We start from the raw sequence: 15116 nt of genomic DNA on the forward strand, positions 1-15116 counted from the left end.
TAATCAGAGAACAGGGTATTGCGGTATTTCCTTATTTGTACGATATCTTGGTACTTGCTCAGTCTTTACATTCTGCAGAATCTCATACGAATCATCTTGTGTTGTTTCTTCAAAAACATGGTTGGAGGATCAATTTACCAAAGAGTTCTTTGATTCCTCAGACAAAGGTAACCTTTTTGGGCTTTCAAATAGATTCAGTGTCCATGACTTTGTCTCTAACAGAAAAGAGACGTCTGAAGTTGGTTTCAGCTTGTCGAAACCTTCAGTCTCAGTCATTCCCTTCGGTTGCTTTTTGCATGGAAATTCTAGGTCTCATGACTGCTGCATCGGACGCGATCCCCTTTGCTCATTTTCACATGAGACCTCTTCAGCTTTGTATGCTGAACCAGTGGTGCAGGGATTATACAAGGATATCACAAATAATATCCTTAAATCCCAATGTTTGGTCTTCTCTGACTTGGTGGTTGGATCACCATCGTTTAATTCAAGGGGCCTCTTTTGTTCGCCCAACCTAGACTGTGATCTCAACAGATGCGAGTCTTTCAGGTTGGGGAGCTGTATGGGGATCTCTGACAGCGCAGGGGGTTTGGGAATCTCAGGAGGCGAGATTACCAATCAATATTTTGGAACTCCGTGCGATTTTCAGAGCTCTTCAGTTCTGGCCTCTTCTGAAGAGAGAATCGTTTATTTGTTTTTAGACGGACAATGTCACAACCGTGGCGTGTGTCAATCATCAAGGTGGGACTCACAGTCCTCAAGCTATGAAAGAAGTATCTCGGATACTTGTATGGGCGGAATCCAGCTCCTCTCTAATTTCTGCGGTTCACATCCCAGGTGTAGACAATTGGGAAGCGGATTATCTCAGTCGCCAGACGTTACATCCGGGTGAATGGTCTCTTCACCCAGAGGTATTTCTTCAGATTGTTCAAATCTGGGGACTTCCAGAAATAGATCTGATGGCCTCTCATCTAAACAAGAAACTTCCCAGGTATCTGTCCAGATTCAGGGATCCTCAGGCGGAAGCAGTGGACGCGTTGTCGCTTCCTTGGAATTATCATCCTGCCTATATCTTTCCGCCTCTAGTTCTTCTTCCAAGAGTAATTTCCAAAATTCTAATGGAACGTTCGTTTGTACTGCTGGTGGCTCCAGCATGGCCTCACAGGTTTTGGTATGTGGATCTCATTCGGATGGCCAGTTGCCAACCTTGGACACTTCCGTTAAGACCAGACCTTCTATCTCAAGGCCCATTTTTCCATCAGGATCTCAAATCATTAAATTTGAAGGTATGGAAATTGAACGCTTGATTCTTAGTCATAGAGGTTTCTCTGAGTCAGTAATTAATACTATGTTACAGGCTTGTAAATCTGTGTCTAGAAAAATTTATTATCGAGTCTGGAAGACTTACATTTCTTGGTGTTCTTCTCATAAGTTCTCCTGGCATTCTTTTAGAATTCCTAGAATTTTACAGTTTCTTCAAGATGGTTTGGATAAAGGTTTATCTGCAAGTTCTTTGAAAGGACAAATCTCTGCTCTTTCTGCTCTTTTTCACAGAAAGATTGCTAATCTTCCTGATATTCATTGTTTTGTACAGGCTTTGGTTCATATCAAGCCTGTCATTAAGTCAATCTCTCCTCCTTGGAGTCTTATTTTGGTTCTGAGGGCTTTACAGGCTCCTCCGTTCGAACCTATGCATTCTCTGGATATTAAATTACTTTCTTGGAAAGTTTTGTTCCTTTTGGCCATCTCTTCTGCTAGAAGAGTTTCTGAGTTATCTGCTCTTTCTTGTGAATCTCCTTTTCTGATTTTTCATCAGGATAAGGCGATGTTGCGGACTTCATTTCAATTTTTACCTAAGGTTGTGAATTCTAACAACATTAGTAGAGAAATTGTTGTCCCTTCATTGTGTCCTAATCCTAAGAATTCAAAGGAGAGATCTTTACATTCTTTGGATGTAGTAAGAGCTTTGAAATATTATGTTGAAGCTTCTAAAGATTTTAGAAAGACTTCTAGTCTATTTGTTATCTTTTCTGGTTCCAGTCTTTGATTCATCATGCTTATGTGGAGTCGGGTAAGTCCCCGCCTCAAAGGATTATGGCTCATTCTACTAGGTCAGTTTCTACTTCCTGGGCTTTTAGGAATGAAGCTTCTGTTGATCAGATTTGCAAAGCAGCAACTTGGTCTTCTTTGCATACTTTTACTAAATTCTACCATTTTGATGTTTTCTCTTCTTCTGAAGCAGTTTTTGGTAGAAAAGTACTTCAGGCAGCTGTTTCAGTTTGATTCTTCTGCTTATGATTTCAGTTTTTTTCATTATTAAGATTAAAACTTTTGATTTGGGTTGTGGATTATTTTTTCAGCGGAATTGGCTGTCTTTATTTTATCCCTCCCTCTCTAGTGACTCTTGCGTGGAAGTTCCACATCTTGGGTATCTGCTATCCCATACGTCACTAGCTCATGGACTCTTGCTAATTACATGAAAGAAAACATAATTTATGTAAGAACTTACCTGATAAATTCATTTCTTTCATATTAGCAAGAGTCTATGAGACCCACCCTTTTTTGTGGTGGTTATGATTTTTCTGTATAAAGCACAATTATTCCAATTCCTTATTTTTGATGCTTTCGCTCCTTTCTTATCACCCCACTTCTTGGCTATTCATTAAACTGAATTGTGGGTGTGGTGAGGGGTGTAATTATAAGCATTTTGAGGTTTGGGAAACTTTGCCCCTCCTGGTAGGAATGTATATCCCATACGTCACTAGCTCATGGACTCTTGCTAATATGAAAGAAATTAATTTATCAGGTAAGTTCTTACATAAATTATGTTTTATATTTTACAGGCAACTTTGTATTTATTTTAACTAGGTAGAATAGTTACTAAATAGTTATTAACTATTTAATAGCTACCTAGTTAAAATAAATACAAATTGACCTGTAAAATAAACCCTAACCTAAGTTACAATTACAGCTAACACTACACTATAATTAAATTAATTCCCTAAATTAACTACAATTAAATACAATTAAATACAATTATCTAAAGTACGGAAAAAAAAAAACTAAATTACAGAAAATAATAAAATAATTACAAGATTTTTAAACTAATTACACGTAATCTAATCCCCCTAATAAAATAAAAAAGCCCCCCAAAATAATAAAAAGCCCTACCCTATACTAAATTACAAATAGCCCTTAAAAGGGCCTTTTGCTGGGCATTGCCCCAAAGTAATCAGCTCTTTTACCTGTAAAAAAAAGTACAATACCCCCCCCCCAACATTAAAAACCACCACCCACACACCCAACCCTACTCTAAAACCCACCCAATACCCCCTTAATAAAACCTAACACTAACCCCTTGAAGATCACCTTACCGGGAGACGTCTTAACCCAACCAGGCCGAAGTCCTCAACGAAGCCGCGGGAAGTCTTCATCCAACCGGGCAGAAGTGGTCCTCCAGACGGGCAGAAGTCTTCATCCAGACGGCATCTTCTATCTTCATCCATCCGGCGTGGAGCAGGTCCATTTTCAAGACATCCAACGCGGAGCATCCTCTTCATCCGACGGCCGACAACTGAATGAAGGTTCCTTTAAATGACATCATCCAAGATGGCGTCCCTTCAATTCCAATTGGCTGATGTTGGGGGGGTATTGCACTTTTTTTTACAGGTAAAAGAGCTGATTACTTTGGGGCAATGCCCTGCAAAAGGCCCTTTTAAGGGCTATTTGTAATTTAGTATAGGGTAGGGCTTTTTATTATTTTAGGGGGCTTTTTTATTTTATTAGGGGGACTATTATACCTAGTTAAAAGAAATACAAACTTGCCTGTAAAATAAAAATAAACCCTAAGCTAGATACAATGTAACTATTAGTTATATTGTAGCTAGCTTAGGGTTTATTTTATAGGTAAGTATTTAGTTTTAAATAGGAATAATTTAGTTAATTGTAGCAATTTTATTTAGATTTATTTAAATTATATTTACATTAGGGGGTGTTAGGGTTAGGGTTAGACTTAGATTTAGGGGTTAATAACTTCAATATAGTGGCGGCGACGTTGGGGGCGGCAGATTAGAGGTTAATAAATGTAGGTAGGTGTCGGCGCTGTTAGGGACGGCAGATTAGGGGTTAATAAAATTTAACTAGTGTTTGCGAGGCGGGAGTGCCGCGGTTTAGGGGTTAATATATTTATTATAGTGGCGGCGATGTCCAGTTCGGCAGATTAGGGGTTAAAAATTTTATTTTAGTGTTTGCGATGTGGGGGGGCCTCGGTTTAGGGGTTAATAGGTAGTTTATGGGTGTTAGTGTACTTTTTAGCACTTTAGTTAAGAGTTTTATACTACGGCGTTAGCCCATAAAACTCTTAACTACTGACTTTAAAATGCGGTACCAGGCTTGACAGGAGAGGTTCTACCGCTCACTTTTTGGAAGACTCGTAATACCGGTGCTATGCAAGTCCCATTGAAAAAATAGGATACGCAATTGACGTACAGTGGATATAAAAAGTCTACACACCCCTGTTAAAATGTCAGGTTTCTGTGATGTAAAAAAATGAGACAAAGATAAATCATTTCAGAACTTTTTCCACCTTTAATGTGACCTATAAACTGTACAACTCAATTGAAAAACAAACTGAAATCTTTTAGGTAAAGGGAAATAAAAATAAAAAAATAAAATAATATTGTTGCATAAGTGTGAACACCCTTTAATAACTGGGGATGTAGTTGTGTTCAGAATTTAGCAATCACATTCAAAATCATGTTAAATAGGAGTCAGTACACACCTGTCATCATTTAAAGTGCCTCTGATTAACCCCAAATAAAGTTCAGCTGTTCTAGTAGGTATTTCCTGACATTTTGTTAGTCGCATCCTACAGCAAAAGCCATGGTCCGCAGAGAACTTCTAAAGCATCAGAGGGATGTCATTGTTAAAAGGTATCAGTCACGAGAAGGGTACAAAAGAATTTCCAAGGCATTAGATATACCATGGAACACAGTGAAGACAGTCATCATCAAGTGAAGAAAATATGGTGCAACAGTGGCATTACCAAGAACTGGATGTCCCTCCAAAATTGATGAAAAGACGAGAAGAAAACTGGTCTGGGAGGCTGCCAAGAGGCCTACAGCAACATTAAAGGAGCTGCAGGAATATCTGGCAAGTACTGGCTGTGTGGTACATGTGACAACAATCGCCCGCATTCTTCATATGTCTGGGCTATGGGGTAGAGTGGCAAGACAAAAGCCTTTTCTTACATAAAAAAACATCCAAGCCCGGCTAAATTTTGCAAAAACACATCTGAAGTTTCCCAAAAGCATGTTGCAAAAGGTGTTCTGGTCTGATGAAACCAAAGTGGAACTTTTTGGCCATAATTCCAAAAGATATGTTTGGCGCAAAAAAAACACTGCATATCACCAAAAGAACACCATACCCACAGTGAAGCATGGTGGTATCAGCATCATGCTTTGGGGCTGTTTTTCTTCAGCTGGAACTGGGGCCTTAGTCAAGGTAGAGGGAATAATGAACAGTTCCAAATACCAGACAATATTGTCACAAAACCTTCAGGCTTCTGCTAGAAAGCTGAACATGAAGAGGAACTTCATCTTTCAGCATGACAACGACCCAAAACATACATCCAAATTAACAAAGGAATGGCTTCACCAGAAGAAGATTAAAGTTTTGGGATGGCCCAGCCAGAGCCCAGACCTGAATCCAATTCAAAATCTGTGTGGTGATCTGAAGAGGGCTGTGCACAGGAGATGCCCTCGCATTCTGACAGATTTAGAGTGTTTTTGCAAAGAAGAGTGGGCAAATCTTGCCAAGTCAAGATGTGCCATGCTGATAGACTCATACGCAAAAAGACTGAGTGCTGTAATAAAATCAAAAGGTGCTTCAATAAAGTATTAGTTTAAGGGTGTTCACACTTATGCAACCATATTATTTTAGTTTTATATTTTTATTTCCCTTTACCTAAAAGATTTAAGTTTGTTTTTCAATTGAGTTGTACAGTTTATAGGTCACATTAAAGGTGGAAAAAGTTCTGAAATGATTTATCTTTGTCTCATTTTTTTATATCACAGAAACCTGACATTTTAACAGGGGTGTGTAGACTTTTTATATCCACTCTAAGTGGATTAGCGATATTTTCGAGTCTGTCCGAAAAAGTGAGCAGTACACCTGTACCTGCAAGACTCGTAATACCAGCGGGCGTTAAAAAGCAGCGTTGGGACCTCTCAACGCTGCTTTTTAAGGCTAACGCAAGACTCGTAATCTAGCCGAATGTATCTGTGGTTTCTCAGTAGCTTTGTACCACCTTGCCTTTCCCAACACTTTGCAGCAGTATTCTACTTCATCAGATAACATCTTTCAAATGATTTTTACATGAATCTAATTTAACAGCATTGAACCCTTTGAAACCTAGTTCCCTGGTCTAATAAAATATCAGACTTTGTACATAACTTAAAGGGACACTGAACCCAATTTTTTTCTTTCGTAACTCAGATAGAGCATGCAATTTTAAGGAACTTTCTAATTTACACCTATTATCACATTTTTCTTCGTTCTCTTGCTATCTTTATTTGAAAAAGAAGGCATCTAAGCTATTTTTTTTGTTCAGAACTATGGACAGCAGTTTTTTATTGGTGGATGAATTTATCCACCAATCAGCAAGGACAACCCAGGTTGTTCACCAAAAATGGGCCAGCATCTAAACTTACATTCTTGCATTTCCAATAAAGATACCAAGAGAATGAAGAAAATTTGATAATAGGAGTAAATTAGAAAGTTGCTTAAAATTGCATGCTCTATCTGAATCACAAAAGAAAAAAATATGGGTCCAGTGTCCCTTTAAACACAATCATCAGAAAGTTCAATAATGATTGCAATGAAGTGTTTGGATTTTTTTAAATAAAATGTATATACATAACATTTTAGAGCTATATGAAATTGTTAAATGCTTATACGTCTTTAATATATGGCGAAATGCTTCATTCAAAATCCTTAAGCAGTCTGCATCAATAATAAATCCCCTGGCCACCATGATTTACTAGCACTTTATATAACTTTAAACCCCTAAAAACCTGTAATGACAGATGACATTTTAAGTATGGAAATTTGTGCACTTATCCCAGACTCTGGTCCACAAAATAGCTTAAAGGGACACTAAACCCAAATTTCTTATTTCATGATTCAGATAGAGCAGCAATTTTAAGCAACTTTCTCTTTTACTCCTAATATCAAATTTTCTTCATTCTCTTGCTATCTTTATTTAAAAAGCCGGAATGTAAGCATAGGAGCCGGCCCATTTTCGGTTCAGCACCCTGGATAGTGCTTGCTTATTGGTGGCTGCATTTAGCCACCAATAAGCAAGCCTAACCCATTTTCTGAACCAAAAATGGGCCGGGACCTAAGCTTTAGATTCCTTTAAATTGCATGCGCTATCTAAATCATTAAAGAAATCATTTGGGTTTAGTATCCCTTTAATGGAAGTCAGGTGTATGTAGCCAGGAATGTCTGTTTTTAATAACAAGAGAAGCATTAATGTCATAAAATATCATTTTGTAAATGAGATCAGAAATACTCACCACCTGATTCAATGTTCCCCCAGCCAGTCACCCAACAGTACATTCCTGAGGGTAACTGAACCTCAGCAGATGGGAGACACACTGGGAGGATTTTATCTGTATAATTAACTGCATTAAGGAGTTCCAGTAGACAAATATCCCCACTGGTTCCTACGCCTCCAAATATGGGATTGCAAATGGCTCTTTTCACCCAGATAGACACCTCTTGGGAATTGTACTGGGACAGTTTGTAGGAACCAAGATATACTTTAACTGACGATGCTGGGTAACTGGAAAATACAGAAATAACTTTCATCAGAAGATAAGATTCATGGGCACAAATAATATAACACACACAATCGCAGAGGAAAGGCAACTAACTATGAACAAACAGAGATACTTTTATCCTTGTGACGAGTTGCTGAAATTGCTAGGGATCAGATACAGACAGACTGAAACCTATATCTGTAATCAGATGTGCAAATCCCTAAATTAGAGGAGAACTGCTTTACAATTTTGTAATTTGACTGCCATATATACAGTATATATCACCACCTTGTGCTAAAGGCACACAATCTGGTATTACAAGCAGATGATGAAAAAGGTTTACCAGAGAATCTTAACACAGCAGTAAATTTTTATGGCACCTCATACTTTTAATAGATAGCACGGGGGGTGCTATGAGCAGGGATAGGCAAGGTGTCCATGACTGGCCTTTGCAGTGTCCGCCGCACGTTTTACGGTGGGGAGGGACTCGGGATGAGTAGAATCCTTCTTTACACATGTGGCACCATGTTTTGCAGGTTTGGGGCAGCGCCGGTGTGAGGACGCCACTCAGTAGTGGGAAAGTGACTCTGAGTGAGATGAGAAAGGGACGATTCAAGTAGCAAGCTGACATTTCTTTATATGCAAAGGTAAAGCATAAAAATGCAGTGCACCTACCTGAGATCTAGTGCTGATTATAAGGAAGCCATTCATAGTTGTAATTTTAGCTTGCGTCCTGCTTTTGCACATCTCTAGTTTACCTCTGTTGTTATAAATGTATTGCAATTTGAATTTCTTCAGTTGAAGACAATAGCTATTCTGATATCCCAGACGGTCATGATATATAAATACTCAATACAATTTTGTAATTTTGGCTATGTACATTTTAATTTAAAATGCATAATATTTATATTATTGTTTTTTCTTTTATTTCTCTCTGAAAGATTGATTAGATTTTTAACTATTAATAATAATAATAATGAAATGTAAGAAACTTGTGGGGTTTCACAAACTAACAGGTCACAGAGGCCAGCATTCTATGTCACTTTTACATTTTTGTTACTGTTTTCTTTATGCCCTAAAGCCAACAAAATGGTGATATTTTCTTTTTAACCTTTCTTGCACCACACACAATATAATGTATGATCCAGTTAGATTGATGGAAATTTTGTTTCCATTAAAGGGACACTAAACCCATTTTTTTTCCTCATGATTCAGATAGAGCATGCAATTTTAAGCAACTTTCTAATTTATTCCTATAATCAATTTCTCTTTGTTCTCTTGGTATCTTTATTTGAAAAAGCAGGAATGTAAGCTTAGTAGCTGACCCATTTTTTATTGAGCACCTGGGTAGAGCTTGCTGATTGGTAGCTAAATGTAGACCTTGGTGTCCTTCACTAAGGTCTGTACTTTGGAAAATCTCGGCCGCAGCTTTGGTCCATGCCTATCCCTGGCTATGAGTGCTCATTTACAAGTGGTGAGTTAAGTACTGCACTCAAGCACAACACAAAATAGCACTGGAAAAGCTAGCACTTTTGGAAATCAGAAGTAATGTGTTAACGCTTGAAAATATGCAAAATTAAATAGATCAAAAATTTATTAAAAACTATTTATTTCAGTTATATTTAAACAAAGTAATTACAAAATAAAGGTTTAAGTGATTTAATGGTCTGTATGTATGTATCTGTGCCGTGTTTGTAACTACTTTCAGTACAAAACCATAGTGTAAAAACTCTACTTCAGCGATGTCTGTCGGACATGATCCACTGAGCAGATCATGTCCGACAGACATTTGATAAATCGGCCCCAATGTGTGCTCAGAAAGCCACAACAAGCTGAACTAGTAATTCCCCCATTAAAGGGACAGTCAACACCAGAATTGTTGTTGTTTAAAAAGATAGGTAATCCCTTTATTACCCATTCCCCAGGTTTGCATAACAAACACAGTTATAATAATACACGTTTTACCTCTGTAATTACCTTGTATCCAAGCCTCAGCAGACTGCCCCCTTAATTCAGTTCATTTGACAGACTTGCATATTAGCCAATCAGTGCTCACTCCTTGGTAAATTCATGTGCATGAGCTCAATGTTATCTATGTGAAACACATGAACTAATGCCCTCTAGTGGTGAAAAACTGTCAAAATTCTTTCAGATTAGAGGCGGCCTTTAACCCGTTAATGACAACTGACGTACCAGGTACGTCATGCAAAAACTTACTGTTAATGACAATAGACGTACCTGGTACGTCAGTTGTCTAACAGAGTGCTGGAAGTGATCACAATCACTTCCAGCAGCTCTGAGGGTATTGCAGTGATGCCTCGATATGGAGGCATCCTGCAATACCCCTTTACAAGCCTCCGATGCAGAGAGAGCCACTCTGTGGCCCTCTCTGCACCGGTAGCGATGTTGCCGATGGTGCCGTTGTCGGGTGGGAGGAGGGAGCGTGCGCGCGCGTGCACGATGCGCGCGCGTGTGCACAATGCGCGGGAGGTGCGCGTGCACGGGGCGCGTGTGCACGGGGCGCGTGCACGCGCACGTGCACACATTAGCCACATTAGCCACACTGACAATGAAGGAACTGGAAGGGGAAAAAAAAAAAGTTAATTTTTTTTTTTTTTTACATATAAAAGGATCTGGGAGGGGGAGGGGGGTGGGGGTATTGTGGGGGGGCTGCTACACTACAGAAATAATTAAAAATAAAAATAAAAGTAATAAATAAAATTAAAATACTTTGGTTTGTGGGGCCAAACTGGGTACTGGCAGACAGCTGCCAGTACCCAAGATGGCGGCAATTAGGTAGGGGAGAGGGTTAGAGAGCTGGAAGGGGGGATCAGGGAGGTTGGTGCTAAGGCAGGGGTCCATCACAACTAAAATATTTTATTATTTTTATTTAAAAAAAAAACCAAACTTTTATTTAGTACTGGCAGACTTTCTGCCAGTACTTAAGATGGCGGGAACAATTGTGGGGTGGGGGAGGGAAGAGAGCTGTTTGGGAGGGATCAGGGGGTGGGATGTGTCAGGTGGGAGGCTGATCTCTAAAATTAACCCTGCAAGCTCCCTACAAGCTACCTAATTTAACCCCTTCACTGCTGGGCATAATTCACGTGTGGTGCGCAGCAGCATTTAGCGGCCTTCTAATTACCAAAAAGCAGCGCCAAAGTCATATAAGTCTGCTATTTCTGAACAAAGGGGATCCCAGAGAAGCTTTTACAACAATTCCTGCCATAATAGCACAAGCTGTTTGTAAATAATTTCAGTGAGAAACCTAAAATTGTGAAAAATGTAAAGTTTTTTTTTTATTTGCTCGCATTTGGCGGTTAAATGGTGGCATAAAATATACCAAAATGGGCCTAGATCAATACTTGGGGTTGTCTACTACACTACACTAAAGCTAAAATTAACCCTACAAGCTCCCTACAAGCTCCCTAATTAACCCCTTCACTCCTGGGCATAAAACACGTGTGGTGCGCAGCGGCATTTAGCGGCATTCTAATTACCAAAAAGCAACCACAAAGCCATATAAGTCTGCTATTTCTGAACAAAGAGGATCCCAGAGAAGCATTTACAACCATTTGTGCCATAATTGCAGAAGCTGTTTGTAAATAATTTCAGTGGGAAACCTAAAGTTTGTGAGAAAATTTGTGAAAAAATGAACTTTTTTTTTTTTTTATCGCATTTGGCGGTGAAATGGTGGCATGAAATATACCAAAATGGGCCTAGATCAATACTTTGGGATGTTTTCTAAAACAAAATATATACATGTCAAGGGATATTCAGGTATTCCTGACAGATATCAGGGTTCCAAAGTAACTAGCGCTAATTTTGAAAAAAAAGTGGTTTGGAAATAGCAAAGTGCTACTTGTATTTATTGCCCCATAAATTGCAAAAAAAGCAAAGAACATGTAAACATTGGGTATTTCTAAACTCAGGACAAAATTTATAAACTATTTAGCATGGGTGTTTTTTGGTGATTGTAGATGTGTAACAGATTTTGGGGGCCAAAGATAGAAAAAGTGTGTTTTTTTCCATTTTTTTCCTCATATTTTATTATTTTTTTTTAGTAAATTATAAGATATGATGAAAATAATGGTATCTTTAGAAAGTCCATTTAATGACGAGAAAAACGGTATATAATATGTGTGGGTACAGTAAATGAGTAAGAGGAAAATTACAGCTAAACACAAACACTGCAGAAATGTAAAAATAGCCATTGTCATTAAGGGTAAGAAAATTGAAAAATGGTCCGGTCATTAAGGGGTTAAGGTCTAAGAAATTAGCATATGAACCTCCTAGGTTTAGCTTTCAACTAAGAATACCAAGAGAACAAAGCAAAATTGCTGATAAACGTAAATTGGAAATTTATTTAAAATTACATGCCCTATTTGAATCATGAAAGTTTTTTTGGACTTGACTGTCCTTTTAGCTTACTGAATAGACTTAATTAAAGGGACATAAAACCCAAAAAATTTCTTTCATGATTCAGATAGAGAATACAATTTTAAACAACTTTCCAATTTACTTCTATTATTTAATTTGCTTCCTTCTCTTATTATCCTTTGCTGAAATCTTTATCTAGGAAAGCCCAGGAGCAGCAAAAACCTAGGTTCTAGCTGCTGATTGGTGGCTGCATATATATACCGATTGTCATTGGCTCACCAATGTGTTCAGTTAGAAACCAGTTGTGCATTGCTGCTCCTTCAACAAAGCATACCAAGAGAATGAAGCAAATGTGATAATAGAAATAAACTGGAAAGTTGTTTAAAATGTTATGTTCTACCTAAATCATGAAATACATTTTTTTGGGTCTCATGTCCCTTTAAGGACTGAGATGCTAAATATTTACCGGGAGAAGCAGTGAGCTGCAGAGATGACCCATTTGTTACCAACGAGGGACCCTCCACAGAAATGACGTCCATTGTACCTCAAGCTGACCTGCCAGGGCCAGGCCCCGTTTAAGGCATCTTCACCCCCCATAATCCGACTGTTTACTTGGGGTCTCCCACACCCTAGAGGGGAAATAATGTTACAGTTAATTTCTGGATAAAATAATAAAATAGGATCTCAGAATAAAAGAAAATAGAAAGAAGCACTTACTAAACCAACTTTATCATCTCAAGTTTGTTAAACTGACCCTACACTATGGACATAGAGATCCCTCTTAGTGATTTGCTGCTACATTTCAAAGCATTATTAAAATCTATTGAGAAACAGAGGGAATAAATGTCATATAAATATTACCTGATAGTGACCCTTTGGTGGGGGTTGTGATTCCTGTACTGACAGTGATAGCCGGTGTTTGCGGTGAGTTTACTGTTCCTGACCCTTTAATGGAGGTTCTGATTCCTGTACTGACAGTGCTAGACGTTATTTGTGGTGAGGATATTGTTCCTGAAATCCATTCTCTATAATATGAGACACGGATGTAGACCCCAGGGCGATTGGGCAAAGCACATTCTTCTCCCCAGCTCACAATGCCCACCAGAAGCCAAGTGCCATTTACCTGGCAAACCAGCGGTCCTCCAGAATCTCCCTGGGTACAAGAAAATATTATTTTGATGACACAAATCAAATAAAACTGATTTTAAAATTGTCTGTCAATTTAATGTTCTAATTTCATAAACTAAATATGTGAATAAATAATCACAATCTATCTCTATCTATCATCTATCTATCTATCTATCATCTGTCTATCTAGGATCTATCTATCTCTGTCTGCCCCTATGTCTGTCTATCTATCTATCTATCTATCTATCTATCTATCTATCTATCATCTATCTATCTATCTATCTATCTATCTATCTATCTATGTATCATCTGTCTATCTAGGATCTATCTCTGTCTGCCCCTATGTCTATCTATCTATCTATCTATCCAGAAATAAAATAGCACTTTCCCAAACAGAATATAAACATGTAGCCAAAACAAACTATCGGCCAGATTACGAGTTTTGCGTTATGGCTGCCTTGCTGCTAACTTGCAAGTTATTTCCACCGCTCACCTTTAACAGCGCTGGTATTACAGCTTTACAAAAACCCTGCGTTTGCGGGCGATATGGCAGCATTGAGCTCCTTTGAACTCCATACCGCACACAAATACCAGCGCTGCTTTAAGCTGCTGTTACGTGCTCATGCACAATTTCCCCATAGAAATAAATGGGGAGAGCCGGCTAAAAAAAAGCCTAACACCTGCAATAAAGGAGCGTAAAGCTCCATAACGCAGCCCCATTGATTCCTATGGGGAAAGAAAATTTATGTTTACACCTAACTCCCTAACATAAACCCCGAGTCTAAACACCCTTAATCTGCCACCCCCGACATCGCCGTCACCTACATTATACTTATTAACCCCTAATCTGCCACCCCCAATGTCACCGCAACCTACCTACACTTATTAACCACTAATCTGCCACCCCGACATCGCCGCCACCTACATTACACTTATTAACCCTAATATGCCGCCCCCAATGTCGCTGCCACCTACATTACACTTATTAACCACTAATATGCCGCCCCCAACGTTGCTGCCGCCTCTATACTAAAGTTATTAACCCCTAAACCTCTGGCCTCCCACATCACTAACACTAAATAAATATATTAACCCCTAAACCTAAGTTTAACCCTAACCCTAACCCCCCAAACTTTAATATAATTAAAATAAATCTAAATAAAAATTACTATTATTACCTAAATAATACCTATTTAAGACTAAATACTTACCTGTAAAATAAACCTAAGTTAGCTACAATATAACTAATAGTTATATTGTACCTATCTTAGGTTTTATTTTTATTTTACAGGTAAGTTTGTATTTATTTTAGCTAGGTAGATTAGTTATTAAATAGTTATTAATTATTTACTAGCTACCTAGTTAAAATAAATACAAATTTACCTGTAAAATAAAACCTATCCTGAGTTACACTAACACCTAACACACTAAAATTAAATAAATAAATAAAAAAAAACATTTATCTAAATTACAAAAAATAATAAACACTAAATTACACAAAATTACCCTATCAAAATAAAAAGCCCCCCCAAAATTAAAAAAAACCCTAGCCTACACTAAACTGCCAATGGCCCTTAAAAGAGCCTTTTGCGGGGCATTGCCCCAAAGAAATCTGCTCTTTTACCTGTAATAAAAAAATACAAACAACCCCCAAACAGTAAAACCCACCACCCACACAACCAACCCCCCAAATAAAATCCTATCTAAATAAACCTAAGCTCCCCATTGCCCTGAAAATGGCATTTGGATGGGCATTGCCCTTAAAAGGGTATTCAGTTCTTTTACATTGCC

General features: G+C 38.3%; 1 protein-coding gene across 1 annotated transcript in view; it reads right to left on the reverse strand.

Annotated features, from left to right (window-relative positions):
* The window catches only part of LOC128643459 (transmembrane protease serine 9-like), an 81238-nt gene that overhangs the window by 43930 nt on the left and 22192 nt on the right, over nucleotides 1-15116 (reverse strand). Inside the window, exons 6-8 of the mRNA XM_053696308.1 lie at nucleotides 13059-13350; nucleotides 12664-12826; nucleotides 7575-7843 (exon numbers count right to left, since the gene is read on the reverse strand). Of these exons, the coding sequence (XP_053552283.1) occupies nucleotides 7575-7843; nucleotides 12664-12826; nucleotides 13059-13350 (724 nt within the window). The remainder of the gene's footprint in view (nucleotides 1-7574; nucleotides 7844-12663; nucleotides 12827-13058; nucleotides 13351-15116) is intronic.

Source organism: Bombina bombina, unplaced genomic scaffold, assembly GCF_027579735.1.
Source record: "Bombina bombina isolate aBomBom1 unplaced genomic scaffold, aBomBom1.pri scaffold_940, whole genome shotgun sequence".
Taxonomy (NCBI): Eukaryota; Metazoa; Chordata; class Amphibia; order Anura; family Bombinatoridae; genus Bombina; species Bombina bombina.